General features: G+C 40.6%; 1 protein-coding gene across 1 annotated transcript in view; it reads right to left on the reverse strand.

Moving 5' to 3' along the window:
* The window catches only part of TTC12 (tetratricopeptide repeat domain 12), a gene marked incomplete at its 5' end in the record, with an annotated part of 180982 nt that overhangs the window by 111364 nt on the left and 54906 nt on the right, over window positions 1-14712 (reverse strand). Inside the window, one exon of the mRNA XM_082273683.1 lies at window positions 13112-13171. Coding sequence (XP_082129809.1) covers window positions 13112-13171 — 60 coding nt within the window. The remainder of the gene's footprint in view (window positions 1-13111; window positions 13172-14712) is intronic.

The following is a 14712-nucleotide window of genomic DNA, read 5'->3' on the forward strand; positions in this document are numbered from 1 at the left end:
CTTCATAAGATCGATTCGACACACAGACAAGATCAAAAAAACACTTAAAATGGTGTAAGCTTGCAAGCGCTTCTGAGTGTAACATTATTTAGCAATATATATGATGTAATCCGTTCCATTTTAGCAATATAAACAAAAAAAGAAAATAAAAAAAGTAGGTGGAGATGGTAAGCCTCGAACCTACAGCAGAGGGAGATGAATTACAGACATGTGATGTGTGCACTAATCCACTAGCCCACATCGCTATGTGAAACTGTTATAAGCAGGAAGACATAAGTTTGCGAATTGGCGAAGCCGCGATCGTAAGTGAATCCCGCTGACGGCGGAATTCATTATTGCTGTTTTACTCGCCAATTCGCCGCAGCGCCAGTTAATTGATTTGAACGCGGCGAAACTGAAACACGTCATAGATGTTTGAAGCTGCAGTTTCTTTAAATCCGGCCCCCCACCTCTTATGTTTTTTGGTATCAGAAATATGAACAAATGTAAGCTAGGTAAAGGTCTGCTCAAGCCCAAAAAATTGTACATTCAAGACAAAGTATTAGAGAAAGTAGTAAGCTATGAGAGAGCTTGACTTGAAGGAAACCTTTGTGTTGGTCTGAGGAGCAGACCTAAGGCCTAAGTGTGAGGCCTAAAGCAGTCATGTGGCAAGTGAGTAAGTCAGGAAGCTGATATATTGTGCAACTTACAGTAATGGTGGAACCCCCTGCGTGGGAAATTGCTGTCTTTTGGTAATTTTTTTTGTTCTTTTAAATAAAATTGGGCTGCCATGCCCTTAAATATGCAGTTCTGGACTGGTGCAACTTCTTAAAAATGCATACACCAGTTGAGGCTAATTACCCTAATCTTTATAATATAATATACAGCATCAAGTCAATTAAGCTCCTGGGATATTGGTCTGGTCAGTTAAGCAGCAGAGGGGGTTGTTAATCATTTTCAGCCGGTTTGGTGGTAAAGAAAAACCAACAACAGGTGCACTAGATGGGCAACAATGAGACAATGAGACAACCCTCAAAACAGAAATGATTTTACAGGTGGAGACCACTGAAATTTTTTTTCCCTACTCATTTTTTCTGACTAGTGTTTTCACTAGTTTTGCATTTGGCTAGGGTCAGTGTCACTACTGATAGCATGAGGCAATATCTGGACCCTATAGAGGTTGCATAGGCAGTCCAACTCCTCCAGGATGGCACATCAATACGTGCCATTGCCAGAAGGTTTGATGCGCCTCCACGCATAGTCTCAAGAGCATGGAGGAGATTCCAAGAGGCAGGCAGTTACTCTAGGAGAGCTGGGCGGGGTCGTAGAAGGTCCTTAGCCTATCAGCAGGACCAGTATCTGTTCCTTTGTGCATGAAGGAACAGGATGAACACTGCCAGAGCCCTACAAAATGACCCCCAGCAGTCAACTGGTGTGAATGTCTCTGACCAAATAAATCAGAAACAGATTTCATGAAGGTGGCCTGAGGGCCCAACGTCCTCTAGTGGACCCTGTACTCACTGTCCGACACCATGGAGCTCAATCGGCGGTTGCCATTGAACACCAGATTTGGCAGGTCTACCACTGGTGCCCTGTGCTTTTCACAGATGAGAGCAGGTTCACCCTGAGCACATGTGACAGACGTGAAAGAGTCTGAAGAAGCCATGAAAAATGTTATGCTGCCTGTAACATCATTTAGCACAATCGGTTTGGTGGTGGGTCAGTGATGGTCTGCGGTGGCATATCCATGGAGGGATGCACAGACCTCTACAGGCTAGACAATGGCACCCTGACTGCCATTAGGAATCGAGATGAAATCCTTGGACCCATTGTCAAACCCTACACTGGTGCAGTGGGTCAGGGGTTCCTCCTGGTGCACAATGCCCGACCTTATGTGGCAAGAGTTCCTGGAGAATGAAGGAATTAATACCATTGAATGGCGCCCAGGTTCACCTGACATAAATCCAAAAGAACACCTCTGGGACATTATGTTTCGGTCCATCTGACGCTGCCAGGTTGCACTTCAGTCTGTTCAGGAGCTCAGTGATTCCCTGGTCCAGATATGGTGGGAAATACCCCAGGAACCCATCCGCCGTCTCATTAGCAGCATGCCCTGACATTGTCAGGCATGCATACAAGCACGTAGGGGCCATAAAAACCACTAAGTACCATTTTGAGTTGCTGCAATGAAATTTCAGCAAAATGGACTAGACTGCTGCATTATTTTTTCACTTTGATTTTTGGGTTGTCTTTGTGTGCAGCCCTCTGTAGGTTGATGATTTTAATTTCCATCAAACGATATGGCATCCTTTCACTCCTAACACATTACCCAGTCCATATTAGTATATATATCCAGCATATTTTTCCCATTGAGATCTGATGTGTTTTCAAAGTGTTCCTTTAATTTTTTTGAGCAGTGTATACACAAAACATTACACATTTTTCATAACACTAGCTGGCAGTGGCTAAGTTCACATTTTTTAATAAATATCCTATGCAGTCAAGGGGCCGCAGGAGGCAAGACAAAAGTGTAAAGCTTTTAAAATTGTGGAATAGTACTAATGCAATACATGTGGCCCATTTGCACCCCCGCCCCCCAGAAGCCTGGCAAGATTTTTCAAAGCTCTTTTTGCCCCATCCTGTACTGTTGCTAGGACACTTTCCATCAGCATCACACTGTTTCCTTGACTGAATTCCCATGAATGCATACTGTGCTCTCTCCCAGCATTACTGAGCAACATGTTAAAAGCCGCTGCATTTTTTATTACCTCCTGAGGGCCCTAGACTGCATAGACTATTTTCTTTAAAAGGCAAACTTAGCCTTTGATTTTAAACCTTTTTTATTTATTGTTATCTGTGTAAACAACCAACATGTCATACTTACCTGCTCTGTGCAATGGTTTTGCACAAAGCAGCCCTGATCTTTCTCTTCTGGTGTCCCCTGCCAGTGCTCTTGGCTCCTCCTGCATTCGGAGTATCCCCCTAGCAAGCCACTTGCTATGGAGGGTACTCGTGTGAGCTCATTCCGGAGCCCTTCTGCCTGTGTCTATTTCTACAAAAACTGGGACTTTGCCCCACACACCACTCCTTCAGAATAGGCTTTGATTGACAGCAGCAATATCCAATGGCCCCCATTACTGTCAATCTACCCAGTGATGAGGCGGAGAGAGCAGCTGCTCTCTTGGAAAGCATTGGATCAAAATCGGGCACAGGTAGGTAGAAAAGATCACAACTAGGGATGGGCCAAATGACCCCCTGTTCAGTTCGCACAAGAACTTTCGAACATCGCACAAGTTCAGAACCGAATACTAAACCCCATTGAAGTCTACGGGACCCGAACTGGTAAAATTAATGGTGACCATTTTCAAGGTTTATATGCAAGTAATTGGGCATACAATGGTTATGGGGGCTGATTGCTGCCCTGGGGGACATGTATCAATAAAAAAAAGTTTATAAAAAAGCCTTATTTTTTAAATGAGCAGTGATTCACTGAAGCTAAAAGTGAAAGCATCAAAATGAGAAATAACAATAGAAATGAAAAATTAATTTCAATATAGAGCCTTGGGGGTCTTCTTAAGCTACCTGTATAGTGGCACATCTGTACTGTGTATAGAAGCTGCTGCAGAAATAATTGCATTTATAAAGCCCAAAAAAATGACATTTTCCCTGAAAGCTTTCTTTATATTGTAAACAACAGCTTGGGGAGCCAGTCTGTATGATAAGGCAACAATGTAGTGCACTGGGGATAGGATTAGAGATTTTTTGGATAAATTCAGGTGTCTCTTCCGTAGACTTTGGATAGAAGTAACAGGTGCGAAAAAAACTGGTCTTTGGGTGTAGGAGGCACCTTCACACCATAAAATTATAGAGGTACTCTTGATGAAAGCAAGAATTGCCCTGCTGTCAAAAATTGAAATGACAACACGTGCAGATTGGTCTTTGGGTGTTAATTGAGCCCATGAAACCTACACCAAACAAACTCTTCCAGATTAAATCAACACCCACAATGCTAGGCAGCCTAGAAGTCTTGCAGAGATTCCACATCCCAAAAACACTTTTTTACATTGGCATCAGGGGCTTCATAGCTGTTGGTAATCCAGGACTAATTCATTTTGATAAATGTCAGGGGGCCACAGAGTCTTTGGACAGATGTGTTCTATTATCAGTAACAAAACTTTGAGCAAAACGAAATGCATGTTCGGAAAGCATACTGGAAGCAGGGCAGCCCAGCAGCTCATACTGGGCAAGTTCTGGCCAGTGGTCGATTCTCATGACCCAGTAACCCAATGGATCATCAACTGGAAAGCTCTCCATCTCTTTTTTCAGGTCTTAATATTCATCCACCATATGATGCAGACCCTGCCAATTGGATGTGGAAGCTGAGAGCCCTGGGCAGGGAGGACAAAACAAATTGTGAAATGCATCACTTAGGTGGCCCTCTTCCCCACCGCTCCTCTCTTGACCAACAGAAGCCTCAAAACTACGTTTTCCACAACACTAACCTACCAGAGTCAGAAAAAGTGTTAGATAAACTCCTTTTTAAGGTGTCCTCAAGAAATTTCCTCTTCTGCAACCTCTGTGGGGACTGGGGCTTTCCCCTTGTAATGGTGGTCAAGGAGGGTTGCCTACCAATAGTGATCCTTCTCCTTTATACCACGTATTTTTGGGTCCTTACGCAGGCTTTGAATCATAAGGAAGCCCATGCACCGCAAGTTTGCGGAGGCATGAATAGCAGACTCCTCAATGTCACTGAGGTTTAAAGCATCTGGAACTGCTTCCTCCCAGCCATTTACTACTCCCAAAGGTTCTGGGGATGGAAAACCATCTCTTAAGGTTTTACATATATCTTGCTCTCCTTCAATGCCCCCAAAACTGCCAGAATCCTCCACCTCCTCTTTCTTCTCCTCCTGTTGTGTGTTCTGTGGCATAGGAAGAATGGTGTCTGCATAAAGTGGGCCTTAAAAGGAAAAGAAGTCCTCCTCTTCCTCCCACTGCTCTACATCAAGTGTCCTGTCCATAATGCCATGCAGAGTCTTCTCTAGCAGGAACACAACAGGAACAGTGTCACTGATACATACATGGCTCCCCATCCTTGTGGCCTCCTCAAATGGTGACAGTACAGTGCATGCATCCTTTATCAGCAGCCATTGGTGTGGGGAAAAAATCCAAGCCATTGCCAAAGTTGAGTTCCACCCGGTGGGCATGTCACAAATCAGGCGGTTTATGGGCAAGTAGAATTCACAGTGCCATGGGAACGTCTGCCTCTCCTTGTTGGCCTCCCAGACATGATGGAGGGGGGGGGGTTGCATTTTACCAAATGTAATAATGATGCACTTTACTCAATACTCAATAGAAAGTGGTGTTTGGTGCACTTTAACCTGAGTACTTACTACACAGACACAATCCATTGACACACTATTTTTATACAATTTACTGCAGTAAAACTGCACTGACACACTGTAATATACTGCGTTCAATGTGCAGTAACGCACAGAAATATACTGGGTTAAACATGCAGTAATGCACTGAAATATGCTGGGTTAAACTTACACTAACGCACAGAAATATACTGCATTAAATGTGCACTAATGAACTAAAATATACTGCGTTAAATGGCACGTAGCGCACTGAAATATACTGTGTTAAATGTGCACTAACGCACTGAAATATACTGCATTAAACATGCAGTAATGCACAGAAATATACTTCATTAAACGTGCACTAATGCACTAAATGGTACTGCATGTAATGCACTGTAATGGCATGTAACGCACTGAAATATAGTGCATTAAATGTACACTAACACACTGAAATATACTGTGTTAAATGGCATGTAACGCACTGAAATATACTGTGTTAAACATGCAGGAGCACACTGAAATATATTGTGTTAAATGTGCAGTAACACACAGAAATATACTTGTATAAATGTGTACTAACGCACTGAACTATACTGCAGTAAACCTGCCCTGACAAAATAAACTGACACTAATGTGAAAATGAATGGTCACTACACTCACTCTGAACCACGCCTATCACTAAATTCACACTATAGTGATACTAAAGTAAAAATAAATGGTCACTACACTCACACTGACTGAACTATCACTAGAGTCACACTAAAGTGACACTAAAGTAAAAATGAATGGTCACTACACTCACACTGACAATAGAATCAGAATAACACACTAACTCTCTAGAGCCCAGTTCTATCTCTCACCACCCCGATATCACACTACAAATGGCTGCTATTGAAAGAATACTTTTATAGTGTGGGGCAGGACTAAGAGCAATGAGCCATGATTGAAAAGAGTCATCATTACTTTCTCCAGTCATGGCTCTGACAGTGCCCTGTGCCCTGATTGGGCAAATCTTTCATTGCTTCAGCCAATCAGGGCTTCCAATGCACTGTGGGGCAGTGCAGTGCATTGTGGTCATTCGGCGGGCCAAATAAACGGTCAAATGCCCCAATAATTTGAGTGTTCTTCGAACGTGCAAAGAGTTTCCACCATCCCTAATCCAAACCATGTGGTCAAAAGCCTGGACTGGCAGCTGGCTCAGCCTCTCAGCCTCTCAGTGAGCTGCTGAAAGCCTGAGTCAGCCACTTCCACCCCCTCCACAACTGAGTACTCCAGTGATTCCTAGAGGGGCAGAGTGGACAGCTGGTGACTAACAGTCACCAGCTCTCTGCTTCCGGAACAAGAATTGAGTGATCAGCGGTCTTTGAGCCTCAGAGCTGGCGGGGGGACAGATTCAGCATCAGACCGATGCTGTATCCACCTAGGTGTGTATAAATGTATTTCTTTTTTGTTAACCCATACTTCTCTTTTAAGGCTTTAGAACCACTTTAATTTTTAGGATGGCAATGCTTTAGATATTTAGTTCCGCTCTTTTTCTATTTAAACAGCTAAAACATCAGCACAAAATATAACTGCAAAGAGCAAAAGTAAATGGTCATGTGGCTAATAAATAACTTAGACTCAATAATTATCGTATTTTAAATTACATGAGGTTTATCTGAAATTCCAGATTCTTGAGAATGTAAAACAAGTAATTAAGAAGAACATTTTTATAGTGGCACTGGTTAAAGTAGTTAAAATATTTTTTTTTCAACATTTACTTAGCCCGTGGGGGACATGCTATTAAATTGTGTGGCACTTCAATTACTTTTTGTAGCTGCCCAAGGTGTGTGCAGAATTCGGAAGAGGGATTTCACCATAAACACTAGCATTTTAAGCATTTTATGATTCAGGCTCTGGATGTGCTAATCCTTTTATTGGTGGATTTTAGCACTACCGCTGTTCATTTCATTTCTTTTAATATATACAGTATATTTTAATAACAACACATTGACTGAAAAGTAAACACAATCTGATGAATTAAAAATATTAAGCCATATGGTGTGTTCCTTTGCTAACATATTCTCTTTAAGAATATGTTCAAAACACTTTTACTTAAAATCTATTCAAAATACTTTTATTCAACAGTACAAGAATAAAAGATATGACCTCGATAGTTTTCCAGTTTAGGTAAATATGTTACAATTGGCTTTTTTAAACATCCTTTCAAATTGCTGGCAGAGCAAGTTTCCGGTTTCCATCTTTATTAGGCAGAAGAACCTCCATGCACTTCTCTAATCCTGGGTGCAGTCCGTTACTATGACTTTCTTCTTTTAATGCTTTTAATGTGTGTGTGTGTGTTTCCCTCACTTGGGTTTCCAGTATCATTGGAGCTCTGTGCTCTAGCTCTGCAGTGTGTGTGGCATCAGATTCTCGGCCCCTGCCTGCTGAAGTTGAGAAAAATCCTTTGATACATGTGTTTTAGAAGGCTCCACAGGAGAAGTGACTGCATATAAACAAGTACAACTTATGTGGGAGGATTTGTTTCATCTCTGTGTATCACCTGGGCATAGTCACTTGACTGGGTTTACAACCACTTTAAGGGCCGGTTCACACTGGAATGTGTGTGTTCAAGTTTTGACAACCCGCTCTTTTCTCTGGGCTTCCAAACACAACAGAATGGAGAAAAAGTAGTGCAAGCAGAATATCCTGCACCTAACCACATGGTACTGCAGTATCTATTGGTTCTGTGGCCGCAAATGTGCTGCATTTGTGAGATGCAGATAGGGTACCATTAACAATTAACTGGCACCCACACACATCTCACAAGGGCAGCGTGTTTATGTCCAGTGGCTCCCCAAATCATCACTGACAGTGGGAACTAAACACTGGACCTCATGCAAATTAGATTTTGTGCCTCCTCACTCTTCCTCCAGACTCTGGGACATTGATTTCCAAATGAAATGCAAAATGTTTCTCAGTCCGTGATGATTTGAGGAGTCATGCCATCTGCTGGTGTTGGTCCACTCTGTTTTATTAAGTCCAAAGCCAGAACAGCCCTCTACCAGGAAATTTTAGAGCACTTCATGCTTCCCTCTGCTTACCAGCTTTGATGATGATTTCATTTTCCAGCAAGACTTGGCACCTGCTCACACTGCCAAAAGTACCAGTACCTGGTTGGTTTCATGATCATGGTATCACTGTGCTTGGTTGGCCAGAAAACTAGCCTGACCTAAATCCCATTGAGAGGAGAGACACCAGACCCAACAAACAGATGAGCTGAAGTCCGCTATCAAAGCAACATGGGCTTCCATAACACATTGATGCAGTATTTCATGCAAAAGGAGCCCTGACCAAATATTGAGAGCATACTATACTGTACATGGGCATTCTTTTCAGTAAGCCAACATTTCTGTGTCAAAAATCCTTTTTTTAGTCATATGTATATTCTGATTTTCTGAGATACTGAATTTCGGGTTTTCATTAGCTGTAAGGCATAATCATCAAATTTAAAAGAAACAAATGCTTGAAATATTTCACTCAGTGTGTAACGCATCTATATAAAATATATGAGTATCTCTTTTTGAATTAAATTACTGAAATAAATGGACTTTTGATGATATTCTAATTGTATGAGATGAGATGCATGTGTCGGTGTATACATATACATATATATATATATATATATATATATATATATATCTTTTCATGTGACAACTGTGAAGAAATGACACTTGTCACTACGATACTACAATGTAGAGTAGTAAATGGACCGCTTGGATAACAGTGTAAATTTGCTGTCCCCTCAAAATAACTCTACACACAGACATTAATGTCTAAACTGCTGGCAACAAAAGTGAGTACACCCCTAAGTGAAAATGTCCAAATTGGGCCCAATTAGCCATTTTCCCTCCCTCGTGTGACTTGTTCATGTTACAAGGTCTCAGGTGTGAATGGAGAGCAGGTGTATTAAATTTGGTGTCATGGCTCACACTCTCTCATACTGGTCACTGGAAGTTCAACATGGCACCTCATGGCAAATACGTAACTCTCTGAGGATCTGAAAAAAAGAATTGTTGCTTTACATAAAGATGGCCTAGGCTATAAGAAGATTGCCAAGACCCTGAAACTGAGCTGCAGCACAGTGGGCAAGACCATACAGCGGTTTAACAGGACAGATTCCACTCAGAACAGGCCTCACCATGGTCAACCAAACAAGTTGAGTGCACATGCTCAATGTCATATCCAGAGGTTGTCTTTGGGAAATAGACGTATGAATGCTGCCAGCATTGCTGCAGAGGTTGAAGGGGTGGGGGGGTCAGCCTGTCAGTGCTTAGACCATACGCCGCACACTGCATCAAATTGGTCTGCATGGCTGTTGTCCCAGAAGGAAGCCACTTCTGAAGATGATACACAAGAAAGCCCACAAACAGTTTGCTGCAGACAAGCAGACGAAGGACATGTATTAGTGGAACCATGTCCTGTGGTCTGATGAGACCAAAATAAACTAATTTGGTTCAGTTGGTGTCAAGCGTGCGTGGCTGCAAGCAGGTTAGGAGTACAAAAACAAATGTGTCTTGCCTACAGTCAAGCATGGTGGTGGGAGTGTCATGGTCTGGGGCTACATGAGTGCTGCCGACACTGGGGAGCTACAGTTCATTGAGGGAACCAGGAATGCCAACATGTATTGTACTTTACATGGTAGCAAAGTGTAATTTCTTCAGTGTTGTCACATGAAAAGAAATTATAAAATATTTACAAAAATGTGAGGGATGTACTCACTTTTGTGAGATATTTTGTATATACATATATAGATATAGGCAAAGGTAACACAGGGTTCTCCCAAATGCAATGGGGGACTCCAAAAGCTCAGTTCAGAGTGGAGAAAACTAGTTATTCGGGTCTCTCCAGGTTTTCTAACTCCCATATCAGGGTACAGAGTCCAGAGGCTATGAAGAGTTTAAAGAGCTATCTTGTCCAGGTCTTGCTAGAGACCAGCAGGCTGAGTGTGCAGGTGTGTACACCCATGATAATCAAGGGCATTGCAGGGTTTCGTGCTACACCTCTCTCCAGGCGTTTGCAAGTGATTTGAGTCTGTGCTGCCCAGGCCAACAACTACAGTTGTTGCTGGAGCAGCATGTGAACATCCCCATGTTCTGGATTGAGAAAGACTGTGTTCTACTGGGCTAGGAGCCAGGGAAGGTGGGATACTGTAAAGCCAGGAGGCTGCGTTTTGCTTCTGTTTGCTTTATGAAGCTGGACCTCCGGAAGGGCAACTGTCTGTTTTTTCAAGCACTACACTTGAGCTAACATCCCCCTAAAGTATCACAATATTATATATATATATATGCAATATGTACAATATCACATTAAGCTACCAGCATACAGTAAAAGAACTAGCAGCGGTCCACCAGAGCAGGTACACAAATAAATATATATATTTATATATTTTTTTGTTTATAGGTTTTAAAGAAACCTATTTACTGCCCAGTACTCTTCAATCTGTATCAAATACTCCTGACAGATACCAAAAAATAAAATTGATATAAAAAATTAAATGTACAAAAATAGAAACCTAAGGTAAAATGTCTTTAACGAGTAACTTTACTTTTTGTTGAGAAAAAATATTCCGCTCTGGGTGAATCATGTACATTGCAAGGATTTTAACAAACGATGTTGCAGATTTCTTTTGTTAGTGAATAAATAGCCTTTTGTCTGTGTGCACACGCAAAGTGAATAAAAAAGGGAGTGACTTCATAATTATCAATCGGCTGCTGCAATGTGTTCTAATGAGGAGAGTGGCAGGGTCTGAATCCCTTTAGATATGATTTCTCTTTGGGAGTATCTCACCAAAAATAATCTTTTTGTTGCAGAGGATGTCCAGAATTTGACTTGTAGCTTAGTACAGACTTCTGGGAAAATCAGTTAGCCAATCACACAGACAGGAAATTACATTTCTAGGGGGCGCTCTGTACACCATCTGCATACAGAATGTCTCCAGGTTGTCGTTTTGCATAGCATTTTTTACAGAAAATTATAGCACTGCAGATTAAACGGGAAAGGTAATTTTTAATAATATTCAATTACAAAATGACCTATATAGCACTTGTACATGCTATATTATTATTATTATTTTTCATTTCCTTTTTTCCCTGCGAAAGTGTAGCAACTGTACATGCTATATTATTATTTATTTATTTTTTTTTTTTCATTTTTCCCTGCGAAAGTGGAGTTACCCTTTAAGTTTGAAATCAAGCTAAAAAATATCTGAATCCTCTTTAACTAGAAACGATCATTCTATATAAAGCTATCTGTCAGCGGAAGGCGTGACATGTTTAAGATAACAACTCTACATGTGTGTGTAATGTCACAGACATATTTCACGAACACTTACAGAAAAAAGTGATTGAGTAATAAAGACAACATATTAATGCAGTGACAGCTCTAATGCTACACAAGAGGAATAATGAATTCTTTACACATGTAATGACAGGCTGTATCTCCTTACCTGCGTCATTTCCTCCTCCACAATAAATAATCAGCCTTCCAGTCACGCATTACTAAGACTGAAAAGTGGGAAACCAATTTCCTAATCCCCTCTTAAAGCAACACGCATGACCTATATAAAGTAATTCAATTTGTATTGGGAAAATTTCCATCAAGGGGCCACTCGAGCCTTAATGTTATAAATATTGGTTTAATTAGTGGAGTGTTTTTTTTATATATCTGACAGTTGCTGAAAAATGATAGCTGATGGGAAACACAAGAAATAGTAGCGCTTATATCAACAGGCTTTCTTGTCTAATGCTGCATTTGCTATTCATGCATTGAAATTGCAAAGGCAGTGCTTGACATTTGAGATGCATGGCAGTTCCAATCAGTAACTCTAATCAGGATGCATACTGTACATAGGTGTATAGTTTTACACTGGTAAGCCCCACTCCTTCAGCAGATTTTGCAAGGAAAGCAGGAGTAGAGCTGGCCATAGATAGTATGAATCTTGGCCGGTTCAACAGGGATCGGCTGAGATTCAAACCGTGTATGGGCAGGCTGAATATACCCAAGTTGGTCGACCAATCAACTTAGGTGCAAAAAGCTTGTCGGATTTTTTTTGCAACTATTGCTAGCTGCTGGTATACCCCCTAGCAGTAGTCGCTGTGTTCTCCTGGCGAGGACGGCTTACCTGCCAGGAGAACACAATGGCTCAGCGAGAAGGATTTCCCCACTCTCGGTCTCTTAACCTGCCATATACAGTATATTGGCTGATAGTTGCCTGAACTGTTTTCAGAAATATCATGAATAGAGAGAGTAGTTTAATAGGAATTGTTTACATAATTTACAAGAATTGAGGAATGACACTTACTGTATTTTGGCAAGGCCATTCTACTAAATCATGAGAAGATTGGCAAGCCCCATTTTTTCAGGTATAGAACAAGACAATGCAGGAGCAGGACAAAGCTATTTGCTAACAGGTCAGTTGGTGCCTACATTTTAGACATGGACCATTGCCTATCTGAAGGAAAAAAAAAAAAAATCTGGTATTGGATAGTTGTGTATTCTTGTATGGATTGCTGTGAATTTGCCTCCGAAGGTACATTTTTTAGATATCACAGGGTAGCAATTTGTTTTTTTAAGGCTTGTGCTATATATTTACTACATTTATTGCCGTGCTCATAGAACACTTTTGATTTTGCCTTTTTGTTTTAGGTAAGTAAACTTTCATATTGGATTAATTTGAACATAATTGATGGGCCATGTTTTCTATATGTCACGCATAAGAATTGATCTCTTACCTTCAATGCCCACTCACAGTCTGTTATAGCATTCTCATACTTTTGCAGTTTTATATAAGCCTATATAAAAGAAACATAATAAAACCATATTAGTACAATTATATAAAGCACAAGTTCTGCAGCATAAAGTAATACTTTTAAAAAGTAGGTTTCAATTTTTCAAAATTTGCATTTTTTACTATTAATATTATTAATATATATATATATATTTTAAATACCTATCTAAAACAAGGGTGCTTTTTTGCTTTTCGGGCACTTCCTGTTACAAGATGACAAATGCTCTGACCCTTTCTGCAAATGCACTTCTGTATTGTCACCCTTTTACATGGTTTTCCAACTTGTCCTTTCGTTATACATTATGCAGGTATAATTTGCTGTTGTTAATATCAGACTCTCCACCCTGAGAGATGCAATGCACCTATCATTGGAGTGTCTAAAGACAGAAAGTTTTGTAGTGTACATGTGAGGTAGCACTAGACCTGGATGATGATGTGTAGGCCTTGTGGTGGCTTAACTCATGAAGGATACTTTTAGTGGGTCCCATCCCGAATGTGAAGTTTGTCCTGGTGGTTGAGGAGCACTATGCGTAAATAAAAAAAAAAAAAAACTTGGAAACTACAGCCAGTTAAAAAACAATTGTCACTTTATTAATGTATGGCATAAAACATAATCAGTGCACTTCTGGAAAAATGGGGCTCCTCCTTCTTCATGGCTCTGTTGGTCATGGGCACTGCAATCCTATTATGATAATGACACAGAAGACACTCCAGAAACCCATTAAATTAGGACACTGCAATGCCCATGACCAACAGGTTTAATGCTACCAAAGTGTTTAAAAAAAGGGGAGCCAATACCCCCAAAAATAATTGGTTACCTTGCATGTCATATTATGCACTAATAAAGTGAACATTGTTCTTCAACCAGCTGAGGTTTCCAAGACTTTCTATTTATGCGTGCTCCTCACCCACCTCCACAATACAGCAAGAAAGTGGCTTATTGCTAATTATTGTTAATGATATACAGTGCTTTAGCAAATTATGGGGTTGATTTACTAAAACTGGAAAGTTTAAAATCTGGTGCAGCTGTGAATAGTAGTCAATCAGCTTGTGACTTCAGTTTGTTCAATTAAGCTTTGACAAAAAAAAAAAACAGGAAGCAGATCAGTACTGATGCAGAGCTGGACCAGACTTTGCATTCTAGATTTAGTAAATCAACACTTATATCTCATTCAGTTAGGATTCACATTTTTTTAACTATTCTGTAAATTTACATTGGAACTGATTAAAATCAGATACAGTAAGCACAATTTATACTTCTTATTTAAAAAAAAAAAAAAAGATTGCAGAAATCCAATAAATACATTACTGGCTAAGGCATATGTTCTTATAATGCTTCATTGTATGTGTTTAAATACAACCATTTAAGAAAGAGTAGAAATGAACATCTAAGAACCTCTGCTTCTAGTAGTTCCATACAGGTGTAGAATATACAGTATATATCAGTGGCGGAACTACCAGGGTCGCAAAGGGAGTTGACCCTGGCATTCCACCACTGGCAGGGGCCCACATGGGGTTGCTTGCCACAGGGCTCTGAGCTGAGAG

The sequence above is a fragment of the Pelophylax lessonae genome (genome assembly GCF_965119305.1).
Source record: "Pelophylax lessonae genome assembly, chromosome: 12".
Taxonomy (NCBI): domain Eukaryota; kingdom Metazoa; phylum Chordata; class Amphibia; order Anura; family Ranidae; genus Pelophylax; species Pelophylax lessonae.